Source organism: Fundulus heteroclitus, chromosome 24 (assembly GCF_011125445.2).
Source record: "Fundulus heteroclitus isolate FHET01 chromosome 24, MU-UCD_Fhet_4.1, whole genome shotgun sequence".
NCBI classification, from domain to species: Eukaryota; Metazoa; Chordata; class Actinopteri; order Cyprinodontiformes; family Fundulidae; genus Fundulus; species Fundulus heteroclitus.
In genome coordinates, this window is record NC_046384.1 from 11,266,513 (window position 1) to 11,288,721 (window position 22,209).

Genomic DNA, 22,209 nt, shown 5'->3' on the forward strand with positions numbered 1-22,209 from the left:
TTTTTTTTAGTAACAAATTCTTTTTATTACAACATTTCACGGTTTTTTCCATTTTCTGGCAATGGTTTGTGGCAGAGTAACATGACTGCTGGGAAAATTTACAAAAAAAAAAAAAAAACTCCAAAAGAAGTTTGATTAACAGTTCAAAGCAAAACACACAGAACCAGTTACCCAAACAATTTTCCTTTAAGCGAGACGATTCAGAGAGAGATTGCAAAACACAAGAGCTGCCCCCGAATCACTCGCTCACAAAAAAACAGAAAAAAGGGCCCTAGTATGTTACATCTGGACCCTAAGCTAGGTCCGTTGGAGCGTCTCCCAGATCAAGATGGAACCCGTCATTTTAATCCGTGTATACATAAAGAAAAAAAAAAAAAAAAAAATGTGACAGTATCAATTTTTTTGGGCATTTACATTTTGGCCAGCGTACGAACAAAGTTGTGCATTTCCAAAAATTAGAAGACGAAAAAAAAAAAAAAAAGCCAGACGCCTCAGCTTTGGCGCAAAAGCAGCCACACAGGATGCTGGGTGGTGAAGGTGGTGGTGAAGGTGCGACGACGACGATGATGATGATGATGATGAGCTTCCTGGAACGCAGGCCACGCCCTCGTCCCTCAACCTGCAGCTCAGCCTTGGCAGTCTAGGTGGTTTAGGAGACATGGACCAAATCAGAGCCCCCCCCTCTCCCCCTCCTCTGTTACAGAGCCGACAGATGGGAGCATGTAGGTGGGAACCGGAGAGAGGAGGACGAGGCTGACGAAGGCATCATCCGTCCGCATGGCTGTGCAGCTTGGTTATAGTCGTCGATTCATAATTTCGGTTACAGAGTTATACAGCTAAAAGAAGTGACTGAAAACAAGGCAATGCGGGAGGAGAAGGGGGTGTACAGTGCATGACGGCAAGGGAGGGGCTTCATGATGATGCCTTCTCCTGTTCAATGGCTGCGGGAGACAAAAAAAAACAAAAAAAAAACAGGGGATTTAGTCAATCTCTCCTGGTAGGACATCCTAGAAAGCAGGAGTCCGGAGGGGGGACTTACTCTCTTTTGTGGGCAGGGGGTTCTTCTCCTGCGTCTCCGTCTTCTTCAGCTTGGTCTTGTCGAAGCTGGTCACCTCTGAGATGTCGGGCTTGTCACTCATTGTTGCAGTTAGTCTTAAAGAGGGGGAAGAAAAAAAAAAGTGCACAAATTGAGTTAATTTATTGCACCTGCTGTGAATTCAATCCCCCTCAATGGCGCATTTTTAGGCTTGACTAAAGCGGTCTGCTGTGGCGTTTTCATTCAGGAAGGGGGGGGCAGGGAGGGCGTTGCCCCCAAAAAAAAAAAAAAAAAAAAAAAATCTCAGCCAACAAATAACTGCTTCTCAGTTCTCTCCTTGTAATGTGCGCGGAAATGGACCGCCTCCTTTTGTTCGCCCGAGGCGCAGCAGAGCCCGGTTTGATCGGCCCCGCGCGCGCAGCTCCGGGATGTTGCACCGGGGGAAGATTGTGTGTGAGGGCGCGAGGGGGCCATAATGACACTGAAGCCTGTTCAAGCCTAGACATTTACATAACAAAGGGAGTTCCCATACTGGGTAGACTTGAGATAAGGCAGGGAATGCATGCCTTTAATTTTTAGATTCTTTTTTTTTTTATTATTATTCATTTGTTCTCTTCAAGCACGGACAGCAGCTGTGCAACATCCGCAAAAAAAAAAAAAAAGCACCCATTGCGTACTTCGGCCGTCGGGGTTCGCAGTCTGAAGGAACCACCGCCCAGATTCAGCCTAGTCCGGCGGGCCTTACAGACACAACGTGAGCTCCTCCGCTCCGCCTCAATATCAATAAAAATAAAAAGTCGAAAGAAAACAAAAACACGCCCACAGACAATCCTTTAACGGAATAGTCGCCCTGCAAAGGGGAGGAAAAAAAAAAAAAAAAAAGCAGCGGGTTTAGAGCACCGAGCGCGTGCAGCTCACGCGCACCCTGAGCAACAACAAAGGGAAGCGGCGAGACTGTGCGCGCGCGACACAAAGGGCGCAATTAACTTTCATGTCATTGTACGCCATGATATATTTGACGTAATTCTAATAAGCTATGTTTTAATCAGAACTAAATCCTTTTATTTTTTTTTTTTAACTCCACCGCCGTTCATCCCCTGAAATCCTTGCTGTGCATCGTCACCACAATCCGACATTAATCCCGCAGCTCAGCTCCCAGAAAGCTGCTGGAACGACATTCAAAAAAAATAAAAAATAAATAAAAACTCCCAGAAATGAGGAAGCTGGCCGCTTACCGATGCGCTGGCTCGCTGATGAGATGTCTCTGCTCGGTGGGTTGCAGCAGTAGTGCTGGATGGCTTTGCGCAAACCCTTCATATAGCAAGGAATATGCTAATGAGGTGTGACATCACCAGCTCCCCCCTCCCCAATCATTCGCGCGCTGTCGCCCCCTGCTGGAGAAAAAGGGGAGAAAACTCTCACTCCCCAAAATATTCCTTAAAGAAAAGCAAACGAGTGAAATCGTGTTTTTATCATCTGCGTTGAATTTAAAATGAGACTCAGAATGCGTGATGCGGCACATGCGCAGTTTATAGTGTCGTTTATATCGAGGTGACTTGTTAGTGCCCTAAAATAAATGCGTAAAACGGGTTCTTCCTGATTCTTGTTTTTTTTTTCTTTTTCCTGCTCTTCCTGCCAGCCCATGAACACCGGGCGCCACCTGGTGGCGAAGCGAGGTGCAGCAGTCAAAACGTTTGGGCAAACTTGTGACATTCAACTTTCATTTTAATGTATTTATAGAGGTGGGTTCGCAAAACGTTTTAGCCAAATTAAAGTTCAAAACAATCTCGTTTGATTTATTTGTATATTCACATAGTTATATATGACCGCTTTTCTGAAACTGTGCTTGCCACCTGCCATGTGTGGCCAATCAACAATTAAATGGATTTAGAGTCAGTCTGACCAATCATAGAAGCTGTTTGGGATCCAGATCTCCCCCTCGTTTAGGAGATAACTTGTCCTCAATTGGACTTTGATTGAAAAGGTGGGGGGAAAAAAGCACAAACGTGCTTTTAGAGAAATATATTCAGAGAAATATGTTCAGAACATGCCCATTGAGGAACTGCATCTTTGAGAAGTACTACTCCCAAAGCACGGAACATGATACGAGTGGGAAAGTAGAAGTAAGCAGTACTTTGGTGACATCAGATCAGTGTTAGAAACTGGTTTTAGATACTCAAGAGCAGGGATTTCAATACACTAGAGGGACGTGTAAGTGAACAGGGTTCCTATTGCAGACTGGAGAAATCTGGAACATGATTTAAATATGTTTCAGGTGTTTATGTGTGGGCCAGTGGAAAAAATACAGGTTTGGCTAAAAAAACAAGAACAATTTGAGTAAGTTAATTCATTTAGGAAAGGGAAATTTGTGTTATAAAGATTCATCACACAGAGTGAAATATTGAAACCATTTATTTCTTGAAATTTTGATTATGAAAATGAAAACCGAGGATTCAGTGTCTCAGAAAACTGTAATATTGTGAAAAAGTTAACACGGCTAAAGGCTTCCTGAGCCTGTAAATCAGGGGTCATCAACCTTCTTGGAACTGAGAGCTACTTCGTCGGTACTTTATCACACAAAGGGCTACCAGTACTGACCTTTGAACTAGAAGAGTCAGCGCTCACCAATAAACATATCTGCAATGCTCCTTTGTTTTTAGATGTTGTCATTTTAAATCTATAAATGCAAGTGATCAAAAAAGTAGAGCAAGAGACTAAAATAACGTTTTAGATGCAGCTCACTGGAGGGTTGAGCTAGTTTTAGAACAGGCCTGAGGCCCCCATATGTGGTCCTTGGTGACCCCCTGCTCTAAATGGTCTCTCAGTGGACAGTGACTGAGACCCTCCACAGGGAGAGGAAGCCCCTAAATGTCCTTGCTAAAGAAGCTGGCTGTTCACAGAGTGCTGTACCCAAGCATTTTTTTAGAAAGTTGAGTGGAAGGAAAAGTGTGGCAGGAGATGGTGCACCAGTAACAAGGTTGCTGAGCAATCACAGACATATAAATATACGTAGACGCCTCATTGGGCGCAGGTTTGCACGTCGACGTCACCGCCATATTGTATGTGGCAGAAGGTAGTGAACGTCTATGTTCCCTGTGTATATGTTTTAAGTATACAGATAGAAAAATATAGATGTAGCTTATATAAACTTGTAAAGTAATACATATAGATTGATAGATTGGCAGAACGAAGAGAGATAATGTTTTTGTATATAGATGTGTTTATATAGATTTTGAAGTATTAATAAATAGGTGTGTGTTTATATAGGTGTGTATATATATATATATATATATATATATATATATATATATATATAGATAGATAGAGAGAGAGAGAGAGAGAGAGAGAGAGAGACAGAGAGATGAGTCTGTGTGTGTTATGAATATAAGTCAATTGGTCCTTCATAAGACCGTATATATATATATATATATATATATATATATATATATAGATATATATATATATATATATATAGAGAGAGAGAGAGAGAGAGAGAGAGAGAGAGAGAGAGAGAGAGAGAGAGTATAAGTCAATTGGTCCTTCATAAGACCGTATATATATATATATATATATATATATATATATATATATATATATATATATATATATATATATATAGAGAGAGAGAGAGAGAGAGAGTATAAGTCAATTGGTCCTTCATAAGACCATGTCACATCTGAATCTTTTAAGATCTGGTATAGACAGATTAGGAACAGACTCTTTGGGGGAGTATTAAAGAGATAAAATTACTAATATCAGAAAAAAGTCATAGGAGAATAATGAAAAAAAAAGAAGATACACAAGTGGTAATATTATGAGAAAAACGTCATATGAGAATAAAGGGGGAATTTTCACAATAATCACAGTTTGCAGAAGTATTTCACTCCTGGAGTAATAGAGCCAGGTTAGATTCTTTTAATTATTGTTATTCTCTACGAGAATAAAGTCAGGAGAATGAAGCCAAAGGGATACGAAAATAAACTCGTATTATTACAAAAATAAAAATATTACGAATATAAAGTATATTCTGATATTAAACTCCCTCTGATCCTGTTTAAGTGACACACCAATCAACTTTTAGGAGAAAACCGGACTTATGGTGACCCGGGAGCGACTTGTCGGCCTGCATTTTGAAAACCCGACAACGGGTTCTCAGCAAAGGTCCACGTCTGGAGAGTTTTCTCGCCTCTGGTGCAGTATTTTCACAGGTGGGATCTTTAAAGTCACGCGGACGGTAGCAGGATACTGTGTGAAACAATCAGGAAACCAACGCCGCACATGTCCTCTGAACTCGGTCTTTTTCCTGAAAAGGCGTCGTCTTTGCCGGATCACTCGTCCCGAAACCATTGTGGAAGCTCCCTGCCTCATCATTTGTGAAGACGCTCTAGGCAAGCTCTGCACTGGTGGCAATCAGATCACTCTTCTGCTCTGATGCAAAGATGTCGGCAAACCTGCAGGTGGAAAAGACTAAAACTTACCCTAAAGCTTCATTTAGGTGATCATTTCACGGGTTTCTTTCTGCTCATTTTTGAACGTTAGAGAAAGGCAGACTCATCCAGGGTCGGTTTGCAATTTTCAGATCTTTATTATTAAAAAGAAACAGCTTTTACCGTGGCACATAAAAAAAAAAAAATAGTAATCATCACATTTCTTTGTTTTAATCACCTTTAAAGCCACTTTCAGGCACACTGTGAAACCTGCCTTTACTGAACAAAAATGACCCATTACAGCTGGTTTAATGACACCGCTTTACAAACAAATTGGGCCTGGATTCTAAACACTACGAAAAAGGAAAAAAAAGAAATAATAATAATAATAATAAAGGTAAAAACGACAAAAGCTTTGGACTCCATCACTTCTCATGACCTTTTATTTGTAGGAGAGAGAGCAGGCCAAGCACCTGCCAACAACCCCTGGGTTAGTCTTAGGAACAATTTTAGTACAATTAGAAAGGATTAGATCAGAGGGGAAGTCATGCAAAGTCATGACAGCAACGTTTGGTGAGGCTGAAAAAAATAAAATAAAATGAAAAAATAAAATGAAAACTGAGACACCACCAGGAGGCGCTAAAGCAAACGCTGCCTAAAACGTTTTCATGATACAACAGAGAGGAAGGCATGAGTAAAGCTGGCTTTAAAAAGAGGTAAAACTAAGACATGAATGAAATGGTGTGATGGACCACGTGGTTAAAGCGGGGGGCGGGGGGGGGGGGGGGGGGTGGTCCCTGCTGCAGATAAAGGAGGAAACTAACAGGAAACAGAGTGAAGTCATGAATCCAAACTTGGTCTTGTCTGCTGAACGCGTCACGGCCGCCTGGAGCCTCGCTGCCGGACGTGAGAGGCCAGAAAGTGCCGACCGAGTGGTCTGGTGGGAGGAGGAGGATGATGAGGCGGCGGGGTTGTTCTTCCTCACAGAGGCACGTGGCTGAAGAGGTACGACACCGACTCGCCGTTGTGGGTCCTCCTGATGGCCTCGGCCAGGATCATGGAGATGTCGATGACCTGGTGGGAGACGACCAGAAAGCAGACGTGTGTCTGAGGCGCTCTCACCGCGGACTGCGCCGCCGCTTGGTCATGTGACCGGGCCTACCTGTATTTTTGGGCACGCCTTCATCTTCTCCTCCTGCGGGATGGTGTTGGTCACCACCACCGCCTCGAACGGCGCGTTGTTGATGCGGGAGATGGCCGGCCCCGAGAAGATCCCGTGCGTGAGGATGGCGTAGACCTTGGTGGCGCCGGCGTCGATCAACCTGGCGGGACGGACACGCACACGTCAGCTTCAAGAGACGCCGTGGGGGAAAAAGGATTCAAAAAAAGAAAAGGGTGCTGACTTGTCGGCGGCGTGGCAGATGGTGCCGCACGTGTCCGCCATGTCGTCCACCATGATGGCCACGCGGTCCTTCACGTCGCCGACCAGCACCATGCGGTCCACTTCGTTGGCCTTCTTCCTCTCCTTGTGGATGAGGGCGAAGTCCACGTTGAGGCGGTCGGCGATGGACGTCACGCTGAGCGGACGAGCGAAAAAAGACGAGTTAGAAAGATCTCCAGCTTATCTGACAAAAAGCTGACCTTTGACCCCACCACCAGGGTATCTTATCCAGGCTGCTTACCGCTTTGCTCCGCCGGCATCTGGGGACACGATGATGCAGTCCTTCCACTCAGGAATGTTCTCTTTGACCCACTGCAGGACAGCGGGCTCAGCGTACAGGTTGTCCACCGCGATGTCAAAGAATCCCTTCAACAAGAAAAAAACAAACCCGTCAACCTCACTGCCGAGCCACCAATGTAAAACGGAGCGTTTCCCACCTTTATAACTTTTCTAATTCGAGTAGTAATACAGAGTATGACTTAAGGGCCATTAGGTCCCTCTTCAAAACAGGAAAGACAAGAGAACAGACAATGCAGATAAGCCAGACGGCCAGAAATCGGATCAATTGTTCAAATTTTAAAGAATAACTGAGGTAAGGGGGGCGGCTGGGAGCTAATTGGATATCCGGCAGCCGTGGGAAAAACAATCAGCCGATTTAGACGCACACATTAGCTGACTAATGGGTCAGTTGCGAAAGAAAATTCATTTTTTAATTATAATTAAATATAATCTATCAAAATGTGTATATAATATAGGCTAAAAACCTGTTCAGTTGTTTTACCGTTGTTTATAATTCTTTACTTAATTATTGCTCCTGTGTAGCAGCGGGTGATGAATTAGTTTGATCAGCCTGCCTCGCCCATCAGTCAGTGGGCGGGGCTAACACGGCTATAGCTAAGGTGATTGGTCGGCGGTTTCAAAATAGCTACAAATTCATAACCTACTGCAGCACTAATATAATTAAAAGGTGTGTTTCTGTTCAATATTTTTTATTTAAATGATCTTGAAAAAAAAATTATATATTATATTTGTTGTTTATTGGATTGTGGCACTGTTGGCCTTCCATATATGGAACATATATGGTGACACTTTATTGCTGTTTTTTTTTTTAAAGTTCACAACTTACACATACTTTTTTCATTTTAGATGTGTTTTTATACATTTCATGCATCTATACCCAGTTTGTTTTAATAATCCTATAAATTAAATGTTTTTATTGCATTATGGCACCTCATACCATATGTTAAATATGGTAGAGAAAATATGCTGTGGGCTGAAAATGGGTCAGAATTAGGCGTTTTAGCAGGATAGTGATTCAAAAATGACCAGGTCAACAAAAAGAAACTTTCCTCTCAGCTCCCAGACCATAAACCCATAAAAAAACGGTGTGGCTGACGAAAAGACTGCATGAAAAGCGAAAGTAGGAGGTGTTGTGCTTGCGATAACTCCTGGAAGCGTCTGTAAACCCACGGAGGAAACGGCACAGTAAGAGAGCTGCTAGCTTCAGCTCACAGACCTGGATCTGCGAGGCGTGGAGGTCCATGGTGATGATGTGGTCGGCGCCGGCCACAGACAGCATGTTGGCCACCAGCTTGGCCGAGATGGGGGCTCGGCTCTGGAGACAGAGAAGATGGCCGATCAGAAGCGATCGTTTAAAAAAAAAAAAAGGAAAAAAAAAAGGAGCTTTTAGTGCAGAATCAGCGACGCTCTGCATGTGCAGACCTGCACTTGTCAGCGGCTTCATGCAAACCAGGCGTCCTCATGACGTCAGCCGCACACACACACACACACTTACACACACCTTATCCTTCTTGTCCTGCCGGGCGTACGGGAAGCAGGGGATGACGGCGGTCACGCGGGACGACGAGGCGATCTTGCAGGCGTTGATCATTATCAGCAGCTCCATCAGGTTGTCGTTGATTTCGCCGCAGCCGCTCTGGATGATGTAGACGTCCTCGCCGCGGACGCTCTCCCCGATTTCCACGCTGTCGGCGAGAAACGACGGCCATCAGCGCAGGAAGCAGAACAGCTTTCATTTGTGGGGAAAATGTTGAAAACAACTGTTTCGTGCTTTTCTGTGTGCGGCAAACACCGAATCATAAAACCCAAACTGATTTTTGGCGCAATATATTACCACCTGGATGCCAGAATGCAGCAAAGGCCAACAGATTGAGCTAAATGGCCACATTCTGGTCTGAAAGTGAAAGTAAAGCTGAATGTGACGAGGTATGACTGAGCCGCTAAAAGGCAGGTCTGCTAATCCGCTTCCCACCACGGATAGTTTTCCGTTGGAGACTTTTTTTTTTCTCCCGCCGCTGCAGCGTGTGTGTGTGTGTGTGTGAAACATTCCTGAGTGGGAAACCGCCCCCCGTCACGTGGCTGAGGCGCGCACACAAGCTTTCCAAGCGACCAGGCTTAAAAACAACATTTGCTGTAACGTAGTGTAACAACGTAGCTTCCTGATGAGCGTCATTGTGAAACCGATGATCCAAACCAGGGGCCTGCGACCTTCACAGTCCAGAGAGCCATTTTGCCCTCAGTCCACTTGACTTACACTCATTCAGGCCTTTTGAAGTAAGACAAATTCTAATTTTTGATAAAGATCTACTGTAGAAAATATGTTGCCATCATTAAAAAAAGAAACACACTTTTATGTCTATTTTGAGGTAAAAAGAAAAAAGAGGATGGACGGGATGTAGATATTTGTGGATAATGCAAAAAAAGTAAACGTATGAAAAAATATTGATTTAAAATTAAATATTACTGGCACTTTTGCATCATTCTGTTGTGAAAATTAAAAGCAATTATTCCAAGAAAACCCCGCTAAAACCTGCATTTATCATCATTATTACATTTAAATACCATCACAAAAATGTAATTTGCAGCCAAAGTTATTAAGAGCCACTGTGGAAGGTCCAAAGAGCCACGGGTTGCAGACCCATGATCCAAACAAATATTTAGAAATGTGCAATTACAGAACCAATGATGTCCACAGGTGAAATTTATTGAATTTTTTTTTAAAGTATTTATAGTATGAGTTGAAGTATCGCAGTATTTCTCTAGACGTCTACACTGACAGCAGCTAAAGTCCCTTAGCTTGCGCTACACCAAGACGCTACATGGAGGGAGTCATGAGTAGCTTGCTGCTATAAAACCGTATTCACATGCCACCATATGATGATGCCATAAATGTAAATGTTTTTCTGCCCTGTGGTAAACCATGTATTATACGTATAAAGCCCTCATTCCACGAAAAATCCCACAATTTAATACCTGTTTTTTCCCCTACCTGGGTAATTTGTGTGTAGTTTCCACTGCTCTGAAAGGCTGCGGAAAACGTATTTAAATCAGCTTAGTAACGTATGGGGAAGCTGTGGAGAAAACTGCACTACACCTCCAGTCCAGCAGGTGGTGGTAGTGAGAAACCAAAGGACGACTTCAACCCCTTATTCACCTCGTTCACTCTATGCCTCTGATAAAGGTTGTTTTCTGTTCTGTGGATTCAAGCCATAGATTAATATTCATAAATTATTTAAAAAAGGTTATTTTGCTTATCCAAACAAGTTTATATATTGAGATATAACTAGATATAACTCAGATGTCACAGACAGGAGAGGACCGAGGTTCCCAGTACCAGTAACTACACCAGGCATTGGCCGCTTTCCCCCAAAACATCGGTTTAAATCCTTTAACAGAGGTGCCATATCTGTTTCACAGACAGTAACACGGAGCTGCCCGTCCCCCACCTGTTGCTGCTGCACACTACTGCTCAGCTACTAGCTGTTTGTCGTGCTTTGTTTATAAGGAAGCCAATTTCAGCTTTCTGGAGAGACTTCCAGACGCAGAGCAAGTACAGATTAATTGCTGCAGAAACTTAAGGAGCCATCTATCACTCGTCTTTTAAAACAGGCAACATGCCGATTAAGCTGCCTAATTAATCAGCTAATAACTTGTTATTTTTGAGATTTTTGTCAATAATGCTGCCTACTACTAACGTTTGTTAAAGCAATCCAACTCCTCCTGATAGACCAGACCAGAGCGCAGCCACAACAAACCCGGATCATCAGGGCAAAACAAACATCGTAGCGACACAAAAAACATTTCCTGGTTGACAAATCGGCCGAATTTTGTTTGGAAAAAGGGAATTAAAAAAAAGTTAGCGTTAATGCCGAACATCCACTTGTCATGGTGGGTTACTGCGCTACACAACAGCGCTTAATGCCAAACAAACATGAAGCCTTTCATTGAGATTCCATCCGTGCAAAGTAAACACAGAGTAATAATGTGGGAAATCATTCGCAGGAACTCCCTCCCTCTGCCTTTGGCGCTCGACCTCGGCGGTCAGCAGGTGAAACCAGCGCCGCCGCTCACCTCCTTCTCCCTGGGAGACAAGGACAATCTTTGTTTTTGCACTTTGTGTCAAACAAACGGCTCAGTTCCCTAGAGAGAAAACTCGCTCTGGATAATCAAAGTTTTTTTTTCCCCCTCTTTCCACCCATGTATTGTTTTTTTTAGCGGGGTTAAAGAGATTCAGGCGTCGCTAAAAGCTCTGACCTTCATAAAAGATGTGCAGTGCGCCGCATGATGCGTGCCGTGTTTTATGACCGACCGCAACAAACCAGCGCACAACTGGGATGGAAAGACCACATAGAGAACATCAACTTTCAAGCCTTGTGTCCGATTCCTGATTGGATTCAAGTGTGGACTTTGACTAGGCCATTTTTAAGGGCCCCGGGCACAAAAAAATTTACAATCGCCAGACGGCAAATGCGATTAAATTTTCCGTTAGGCGGGCTAGCTACTAGCCTCGTGAGACCATCCTGATCTCGCGAGCTTTCAAGGTTTCACTCGCAGATCAGTCTGGCTACTCTCCGTTAAAGAAAATTTGGAGCCGTTCACCAAACGAACGTCCAATCAGCGTTGGCTTTGAGGCGGGTTGAGGTGTGACGCAACGAGAAGCGCGACAGTTCAGTCTAAAGAACATGGCGGCTTCAGCCGATGAAACTAGCGTTAGCGCGGCTATCGAGCAAGTTTTATCGGAATTACAGAGTATTTCTTTGCTGAGCTAACGAGCCTTTACCTGCAGCAGCAACAGTAGCTTGGCTTGTGGTTGTGTTTTCGTCGTCGCTCGTAACAGAGAGACGACGAATATGATTGGTTTATTTGGCCCGTCTATCACCAACAAAGGCCAATCAGCTAACCAGTATTTTAACCCCTTCCCAAAATTACTTCAACGGAAGGTTTCCAGATGGATATGTGGAGCAAATCCATCTGGCGGAGTCAGGTAAGCTAGCTACCACACGGCGAGTAAATGTTTGCACCAGATAAGTCGTGTTTTTCAATCGTCATCTCGTACGACAACAAACGTACACAAAGACTAGCAATGGTGACGCGAGAACCACAGCCACTCCGTCACGTCCGTTTGCTAACAGCTAGCGTTTAGCTCAGGCTAATTACTTAGCGGGAGTATGTGGTGATATTTAGCAGGAATCAGTCAGAGGTAATAGTTTGGCCGGTAAAAAAAAAAAAAAAATGCTTGGCCGACTGATTGTTACGTCTACCGGCCAACATGGCCGGTGAATCAGGAAGTTAATTTCGAACACTGGTTGCAGTTAACAGGAGCTTTTTTTCTCTCCATTGGGTTAAAACTGAAAGTTTTGATCCGAATCGTCACAATCCAAAAATGTGTTCCAGAGTGGAGCGATTCGGTCTCTGTTGTCGTGTAGGCAAGAATAAACGAACCCTGGCACATTTGAAGTAGTACTTTTTCCTTCAACATACCGCCCCCTAGTGGCCTGGGGTGGAATATACACAGTTTTTAGCGTTTCTACTCGTGCCTTTTGCAATTTTAATTGCAAAAGGCACGTCTTCATTGTGATGAAGACGTGTTAACAGAACCGGAAAACAACCTCCTGTAATAGATCATTGTTGCATACAAACGGCTAACACGCGGACGTGCTTTAAACCCCACAGCATGATGCAGCCGCTGCCGTGTTTCACCGTGCCGTGCGTGCTGAGTGCATCTGCGGAGCCGTCGATCCTGCACAAATGCCCTTCTGTGGAAACGTTGGCTATGAGCACATGCTAGGACGAAAGGTGCAGTGGAAAAACACCGCCACGATGAACCTGCATGGGGCCCAGAAGGGTCAACCTTCCCAGCAGAAAAGGTTCAAGCAACACACATGGCCTGGAACAACGGGGCCTAAAGTCAGGCAGTAAATTGGAAACGTCCTCTGCAGAGCTGCGTGAAAGAAGGCCTGCAGTCACACGAGTCAGAAAGTTGGGAAAGGAGCTCAAACCGCGTGATTCAACCAGCGGAGAGTCGCAGTAATTAACCTCCCCGACAGACGGTCAATGCTGCAAGATAACACCGCCGGCTTTAATCACATTTAACCGCCGGGAGCTCCGCAGGTCGCTCTGCATTTAAATGTGCACGCCACAGCAGCTCAGCTGGTTTTTCTGAGTCTGCCGTTTCCAACTGTACTGAACCACACTGCAGGAAAATGAACATAAATATAAGACTGCAGACTGTGCATCCGTTGCTGGACATAGTCCGCCCCCTATTCTACGGGACATTTTCAGGGCAGGCTCCTGACGATGGACAAGCTAACAAGCTAACATCTGATAAATAAATAATAAATAATCAGTTAAAACGTACGGATGAACAACTTTAGGCTTTGAAACGTGGTTCTGTTTGTCGTTGATACGACACAGGACTGGGAAATGATTAAACAGTATATAAAACGCATATGAATTCTAATTAAATATTTGCACATATATAATTTAATTGGACTAAAAAAATTCAATGTATATTTTAAAAATGTAATTACTGCATTAAAAAGTGCTTATTTAAATACATTTTTGGCATTTTTAACTATGAGGAAATTAAATAAAACAAATATTCAAATGTGTATATGTTCTTTTAACATTTGACAGGTTGTTTTCATATTTGTTTAAATATGCATTTTAATAAATTGCTGAAAGACTTAATGAATTGTTTAAACATGTATGTGATAATAGATAAATATAATTATGTAAAAAATGATGTCTACTTAACCTTTTTGACTCATCACATTAATAAATATTTACATTAAGACAATTTTGTAAGACAGGACTATGAATTAATTCCATAATATACTGAACTATGTATAATATCCATACTGTAATGTGATATATTCAGTATATTGTTAACCTTTTATATGGTTAAAAACAAAAAATGTTATTCAATACATTTAGTAATATTCTCTAACTAGGCATTGATTTGTAACAATACCACCGCAGGACTATGGAAGAAACTAAATGACATCCTCACATAAATATGTTTCAAACAATTAATGCAAATTCGAACGAACTATTTTCTTATTTAATTAAGCAGTAACTAATAACAGATAGACATTATTACACGTAAGTATGCACTTGTGTGTTTTTAATAGTATTTTCACTTCATTTTTCTATTCAAGAGATTACTTTACCTAAATAATCTTACATAAATCTTTAATGTAGGAGTTGCTTTATCTTTTTCAGATTATTATGCATAGTTTGTCCCTCGATCCCTACTGTAACGCAACTTTAAAGCAATTATTACACATAAAGTAAATAGTAGCTGCTCGGACGTGGCTGTCTAGGCTGCTCCAGCACATCTGTGACACAACTTACACATGTTAGCTTCTAGGCTAACATGGAGCCCTTCAGCAGGACAGTGAAAAAACGAGACGTGAACTCTCATCACAGCTCGCAGCAAATCAACATAACTTTGAGTTATAATCTAAACTCAGCCATTACGCTTGGTTTCAACCACACGCGTGTCAAAAACATGAAAAAAAAAACCCGCGTATATGCCGGCTTTTGTCCGATAAAGGGAACACTAACATTAGCTTGCTGTGTTTACATGAGGCTACATGTTAGCACGATGCTAAGCTACACACACGTGACGGCGATGATGGCGCGCCGTACGAGAACAAGACCTGTTTTTTTCCCCCCTTTACATCCAAAAATAAAATAAAGAGAAATATTGAACCAAAGCAAAAAAAGATCGCATCGCGTTTAAATAAAACCAAATCGCGAACTCACCATGTCTCCTGGTTGCTGAACTTTTTGGTGATCACCTTCCCCAGCTCCAGCCCGAGGCGATCGGCCACTTTCTGGGACAGGTCGTGATGGGAGCTCCCGCTGAAAAGCACGATGTTAGGCATGTCCGAAGAAATTAAATAAAGGAGCCTGGTGCGGCCGGGTTAAAAACAAAGCGACGGAGGAGATCGCGGAAAATATGAAGAGGGAGGGGGGGTCTCCCCACGGGGTGATGAAGACGTGGGGGGGAAGGAGCCTGCTACTGCTGGAGCTCGAGCATGGCACAGTTGCAGCGCGCGGAAGACACTCGGCAGAGAGGAAATAAGAGGTCAGGATTAGCATGTTGAAACGAGGAGCTCGCTTCTCATTGGTCAGCGGGAAGTGTCACAGACACGCGCAGTTATTGTTTACTATACGTGTATGGCAAGGCGTTTTAGCATATAACCACGTCACGGCTGAATGGAAAATGTTGCTTTTTTAATTGGTGTGATGCAATATTCTAATCTTAGAGGCAGGTTTTTTTTGTTAGCTGGAGGTGGAAAAAAATTATATATAACAGAAATAAGGTTAATCTATATTGTTCAGCTCTTGATTAATAATAATCAAATTTATTGAATGTGACTATATACATAATTTTAATGTGCAGTGAGGAGGATTTTGTTCAGATTAAGCTGTGTATCATATAATTACTGGACAGTTCCCTCTCTTTGTCAATTTATTACTCCACTTCATATTTACACGCCATTTTGTCCTTTCCTAATTCCATTTCATAGCTGCAAACCAACCATTTTCTCCATATGTATTTTTGTGAACCCTGTTGTTCCTCACTTTTTTTAATTTTTTTTTTATTAATTATGGATATAAATGGTTATAAAAAATGATGAAATCTCAATAATTTATTGTCTATATTCTGTATATCACATGTTGGGGCAAACAAACATTGGGATTAATCTGTACTGCTGTAATTAAACTGTTCACTGTGTATTCTAGATGGCAAATCACATTGTTTGTTTAGTTTCCTGATTCAGAGTAATGGGTTGGACGGCGATATTTGGAGATTTCTTTATAAAGAACTGAACATTTAATGAGATTTCCTAAAGTTGCCATAGCTATAAGTAATGGCACTGCATCCTAAATGTGGCATGTACCTTCATTAAGTAACAGCCCTCTTCATGTTTGGACCTAAGTAAAATAAATTTTAAGGCGGCGGCAACCAGTGTGACAAAAAGCTTTAAATAAATAAAGAAATCCTAAAGTCCAAAACATAAAATGACAAAAAAGTAAGGTCATCTCCTATAATTAGACAGACAATATCAGAGATATCTGAAATGTTGTTAGACGTGTTTTCTGAAGAGCTTAGCTGTTATATAAAATGATAAAATAGCTTACCATACTGTGATATGAACACATTTCTACTAACCGATCTTGGGTTAAACTCAAATTTTATGGTATTACATTTTAATGAAATATGCATTCAAAGAATCAGCTATTTAAAGACAAGGAGTTTATTAAAACCCTTAAAATTGAATTTGCAGTTATCAGAACACAAGCAAGCAGTTCTTTTTTTTACTGATCTATTAATTTTATATAAAAAAGCTCCGTTTATCCTTTATTTCTGAAGATTGCATCCTCCAGTGTAGCTTTATTTACTCTGGAAATCCACTGAAACAACCTTTAAGAGAATTTCATTTTCTTTAAAGCTAATATGGAGATTATAATTGTGATTTTATGAATTGTTTAAACAAGTAAGCTGTTAAGCAACTTTTGAAGGGTTCTTTTTTCCTCTTAATTCCTTAAATTTTGGAGATCATATCGTCTCTGAAAATGTTTCGATGGAAGTCACCTGACAGTAGACTTGTTGGTTGAATCGTGCATGCATCCTCGTGATTCTTGGTTTTTGTAATTAGATTTTCCACTCAAGAGAGTCTCAAAAGTGTTTTCTTTTCCTTTAAAAGCTGAGACTTTATTGCAGTCATGTGCGAGGAAGCGATTTAATTTTTCCACTTACTTACACGCAGCACGTATCAGAAACTGCTGGCGCCATACCGAGTCAGGTCAGGAATTCCTCCACATGCAGAGGATCGATTATCGGGCAGCATCTGGTGCTGATGTGGACTTTGAGCAAGATAACTGGAAGCGTATCTCTTTAAATGGATTCTGCTCAGATGTCTTCTTTTCTTTTTTTTACCAATTCAAGAAACAGTTAAAAAATAGTTGCCCAATCCTGGCATTTATCTGGTTTCATTAAAAGAAAACACAGGAAACATTTGTAATTTTCAGAAATATATTCTATAGATGTCAGAGATGAAATGTCTAAAGCGTAGGTCCCAAAGAAAGAGAACATTTTTCATCAACAGAGACAAACAAAAAATAACTTTTTTTCATCAATTTACATGTAAACCAAGATTTGCTCTTGAGCCACAGTGGTTTATATATATGTCTATATATATGTGTATATATAGAACTGGCCGAGGTGGGTGTGACAATCAAATGACGATGCCCTTTGTTTTCCCAAACTGCTTTCCAGACAATATCTGTCATTTGCAAACAAATAAAAAACAAAAAAAACCTTTAACGCAGAAACATTCTTTGGGAGTCTTTTCTTGAAGGTTTGAATGTTGCAGAGGTTTGGCAGAGCACGTCTCTCTGAAACGCAGTCCGTAAGTGCTGAATTGTCTCAAAAATATCAAATGCTTCTCAGCGCCCAAGTCTTTGAAATTCGTCTGGCCAGCGGCGGTTTTGGAGAAGGCCTCCCCGCCTGGCGCTCCTGGGAGGTTTTTACTTTAAAGTCCTCCAGTGTTCTTCTGTTGTGCAAATACAATTTTCTTTTTTCTTTTCTTTTTTTACCATTACATAGACAAGCAGGCATGCTGACTCACAGACCATGCAAAGAGTTAAAAGTTGGTGCGAGCAGACAGCAAAAAAAAAAAAAAAAGAAGAAGAAAACCTTACTTAGGTTTGTACAAAAAAATTAAAATCACTTAAGAGAAGCCAAATTAAACATATAAATGGAATGTTTTGTTAGGCTCAAAAAACATCAAATCAGTTTTAAATGTTACAGGTTAAGAAAACAATAAATCAACTTAAACATGATGGGTGTCTAATTTACAGTTGAAACCAGATTTGCATAAACTGTATAAAAATTGTCCCATTTTTCACTGTTTGACATTAAACTGTTAAACCTTTGCTGTTTTAGGGCAGACAGGATTAACAAATGTTTTTTATTTGCTAAATGCCAAAATAATGAGACATTTTTTGTTATTTGTATTCAAACTGAGAAGATTAGAAATGCCAAGACTACCAGGATCGCTTTAAGGAAGATGCCACACAGCATTGCAAGGTTCTGATTGGTTAAATCCCAACATGTGGGGTAAATGGAGGCGCACATCTGGATGTAGCGGAAGGCAACACCTCAAAAACCTGCTTTCTCGTGTGACCTCATGGACCTCCAAGAAGTCATCATCGGGTGAAACAAGACATGGGCTGAAAGGCCGCTCTGCAAGGAAGAAGCCATTGCTCCAAAAGCAACATCAAAACGATAGATTTTTAAATGCATTAAGAGATCATTTTGGAGACATGTCCTGTGATCTAATGAAGCTAAAATTAAAGTAAAATATGGTCGTAATGAAGATTATTTTATTAGGAGAAAAATGGGAAAAGCTAGAGAAGGAAACTATCCTCACTTTGAAGCATGGAGGCGGCGGCATCATGCTGTGTGGGTGTTTTGCACAACTTTTCAAATAGAGGGCATCATTTAAAGCAAGTCAGCCTACAAACTGGACCCAGTTACACCAGTTTAGTCAGGAGCAATGTTGTTATTCTGGCATTTAGCAAATATTACTATTTTAATGATCCTATCTTTATAAAGCCAGGAAAAAAAATCTGGTTACATGTCCAACAGTGAGGAGGGGGGAAAAAAAGCCTTTTATTCAGCGTACGTAAACATCTGGTTCAAACTGTAGTAAGTCGGCTTCTCCTTTTTCGCCGTTTTCCGCCGCAGGTAGCTCAACCAGCTACAAGACACGGCAATCGAAAGGTAAAGATGCGCGTCGCCCGCGCACAGGAGGAGGATGAACTGATTAGGCAACAAAGTGATGAAACGTGTAACGTCGACTGCAGTGCCATGCAGTGATCTGCTGGAGGGCCGCTTGAAAAACAGCGCAGTCGATGACGAGTTAAATACGCCGCTTATACACCGCACTGGATTTTTGCTCACAATATCATAGCTGTCATTAGGTAAGAGTACATTTATAAAGTTTCCATATACAAATCTCCTATAAACAGCACATGTTATAAATACATAGTCGATGAAAATGCTGAAAAGGCTTCGGGAGCCGTAGAAAGAAAGAAAGAAAGAAAGAAAGTGTTGCTCCTTGTTTTTCCATAAATACAAGAAAGAATAAATGACGACAGCACTAAAAGTACATGAATGCAGCCCTATATCTATCCAGATAAAATGGATAAAAAAAAAATAGGAACACACAGAACAAAACCTATGAATGAAAAATAAAACGTTAGAAAAATAATCTTATACGATACAAAATAAAAAGTGGACACGCTTAACCAAACACGTTTCTGATATCGTAAAATCGACGACTCGATGTGGAACCTCATACACGTAGATATACAAACCGACAATACTTGGATTACCGTCAAAATATATTCAATTAAATATACACGACTGATGCGACGCTCACACTAAGGTAGTTGCCAACCTTTCGATCAGCACGCGTAAAGAAATGCTCGCCTGCTCCGAGGCGGATTAAATCAGTAAACATTGAACCGGGGGTGTCGGGAGCTTTGTCTTTACCCTCTATGGTACCACGCTGGACTGTCGGAGCTCCAAAAAGGCACCTCTTTAAATAACGCAATACTTAAAAAAAAAGGAGGAGAGACAATAAGGAACCGATAACAGTGCTTTAATTTGTCACGACTTTCACAAAAGCCGCTTTCAAACCTTTTATGGGAGACTTTTTTTTTTACAAATGAAACCCTCTAAACTATAAAGAAAATCCGAAAACGGAATTTCCTCTGGGAAAAAAAACAAATTCCTACAGCTTAACGTAATATATTTGTTTATTAAGCAGTAGAAAACCATTAAAAGGCGCCTGTTGCCCTGAGACAACAATGTACCATTATGGTATCGCCATGGCTGCATGAAATATTGATAGTGTTTGCAGTCGTGGCTTTTGATAGAGGCCAGATGGGCGATTGCCCAGGGCGGCATAAGCAGGGGTGGGTCAGGAGCACCAGATAAAAAAAAAAAAACGTAACTTATGTATCAGTTGCGTCCTGAACAAGTTTTCTATTGTTTTGTGCGCCTCTGCTCCATTTAGATTGTTAAGGGGGTCCCATTCTTTCCAGTAATCGACTGTGGCTTACAAAAGGTTAGCAATAGCCTGAATTTTTGTTTTGGTGGTAACCAGCATCAAAATTCTCTTTCCTAAGCTTTAACGATGTAAACCGAACTATGAGGAATGGCGCTACGACCCCCACTTTAATGGGCTGCTCCACAGTGGTGCAATGTGGTCTAGAGGCAGCTTTCAGATAAGAAACCCTTTTTAAAGGGACGCAAAATGTAATGCGTGTAAAGTACATTCTGTTATGAACCATTATAGTACAACATAAGCTTCACTCTCCCCCACAAAAAAACTAATTTAAAAATTAACTTTATACGGTTTGTTTAGTCTGTTTTAAGATGAAAAGCTCCAGACATTTTTCACCTAAATGCATACCATAGAGGGTTAAAAATGGGGCCAATGTGTGAAATGTTGACTCCCCCACCCGCCCATCTAAGAGTAGTGAAACTGTAAAAATGCAAACTCATGCTTTGGCTTTTTTTTTTTTTTTCTTGCTCGGCTTTCTCTTTTGGGCGACATTCGTTAAATCTGCGTAAATGCATGCTCTGCGATCGTTCTGCAAGAAAAGCGATGACCATTAAAGGGAGGCTACATCAAAGGCTAAACTGTTTTTGAGAGTTTGCGATCTGATTCCTTCCTCTGCGTTTGCACCCTTGTCTAAAGAAGCTGGCAACTACCTTTTTTTACGATGCGGTTTCTCTCTCTTTCTCTCTCTCTCTCTTTTTTTTAAACTTTTTTACAGAAAAATAGATCCATCAAAAAGTAAAGTAACTCTTCAAGAGAAGCCATGAGAGACATAAATGCTGCCTCCATCACTTTCTAAGTAAACATGCTGAAAGATTGTTAGCTTTTTTTTTTGTTTTTTTTTTTGTTGTCATTCCCCTCCCCTCCCCGTCTGCTTCCTCGCACCAAATCCTCAATGAGAAAAATGGTTAAAGTTAAGGCAATCTTTTTTCCTGAACAATCCTGAAAACAGGCGGACCCTCTCCAAGGCACTCCTCTCCACTCGTCAACCTTCACCAGCGGGCGTCTCCGGCACGGCGACAGTCTCAGCCTCCTTCGACCGACGGCAAAACAGGAAACCACAGTGAGCGCGGCACATAAAAAAAAAAAAAAAAAACATGTCCCAGATGCCGCGGCGTCCCCCTCCCCCCAGTTTAGTGGGGAATGAAGCTAAGAGAAAAGACCCCCTCCCACCCCCAAGCTGCTTAAGGACAGCTGAGAACGTCCACTGTCCCTGGTGTCTCGACTGGATGCGGTCAGAGAGGGCAGCTGCGTAAAGCACCGGATGTGCACCTTTTCCTTTCTGCGGCGGGATCACCATCCCGTCCCGGCTCCAGACGGACTCGCCGGCTGCCGCGACCACACGGTCCGCCCGCTGTGGGCCGACGCGAAGGTGCGAAGGCCGACAGAAAAAACAATGAATGTCTCTGAACGAGTGCTGCAAAAGCAACGCGTTAAGTTTCGTAATTCCCCCCCCCCTCCCCAGTTCAGTCCTCTTGTCTTCTGATTGGCTCCCTACGCTGAGGCCGAGCCCGCCCCTCTCTCCCTCGCTTTAGACCCGAGGGATCGCCGATCAAGGTGACTGACGTGTTGAGTGGGGTTAGGGGGGGCTAAATGAAGGGGTCAGTCGAGGCTCGTCTCCGGAGAGGTCAATGGCAACGCAGCGACGCCCTCTCGCCCGCCTCAGTTACAGCGGAGCCTCCTCCTCCATGGGCTCCTCCTCCACCCTGCTGGGAGAAGAAAACACCAGTTCAGTCAGCTTAATACGCAGATGACGTCGTGCTCTTCGTAGACTTTATGTACCGGCCAAGAAACATATTTTTAGGAGAATTTCAGGTCCCTCAACATTTAAAGACGTGTGAACCGCCTTGAAAT

The 22,209-nt window shown here is 42.1% G+C and overlaps 3 protein-coding genes across 7 annotated transcripts in view; all 3 read right to left on the reverse strand.

Moving 5' to 3' along the window:
* Window positions 1-2,408, reverse strand: LOC105917429 (thymosin beta-12). Its single transcript, XM_012852234.3, has 3 exons — window positions 2,272-2,408; window positions 1,040-1,152; window positions 1-941 (listed from the first exon to the last, which is right to left on the reverse strand). The coding sequence occupies exons 2-3, from the start codon at window positions 1,137-1,139 to the stop codon at window positions 913-915; spliced, it is 129 nt and encodes a 42-aa protein (XP_012707688.1). The 5' UTR covers window positions 1,140-1,152; window positions 2,272-2,408; the 3' UTR covers window positions 1-912.
* Window positions 2,409-5,597: 3,189 nt separating this feature from the next.
* LOC105917431 (ribose-phosphate pyrophosphokinase 2) lies at window positions 5,598-15,296 on the reverse strand. The gene is made up of 7 exons (XM_012852236.3): window positions 14,975-15,296; window positions 8,706-8,889; window positions 8,421-8,519; window positions 7,146-7,270; window positions 6,867-7,040; window positions 6,626-6,785; window positions 5,598-6,537 (listed from the first exon to the last, which is right to left on the reverse strand). The coding sequence occupies exons 1-7, from the start codon at window positions 15,094-15,096 to the stop codon at window positions 6,445-6,447; spliced, it is 957 nt and encodes a 318-aa protein (XP_012707690.1). The 5' UTR covers window positions 15,097-15,296; the 3' UTR covers window positions 5,598-6,444.
* A 1,948-nt stretch (window positions 15,297-17,244) lies between these two features.
* Window positions 17,245-22,209, reverse strand: part of LOC105917430 (histone deacetylase 4) — a 91,741-nt gene continuing 86,776 nt past the window's right edge. For 4 of the 5 annotated variants that reach the window (XM_036127994.1, XM_021310426.2, XM_036127996.1 and 1 more), the window contains one exon: window positions 17,245-22,064. In XM_036127994.1, coding sequence (XP_035983887.1) covers window positions 22,022-22,064 — 43 coding nt within the window. In that variant the 3' untranslated portion in view covers window positions 17,245-22,021. The remainder of the gene's footprint in view (window positions 22,065-22,209) is intronic. The other variant, XM_036127993.1, reaches the window with a different exon arrangement.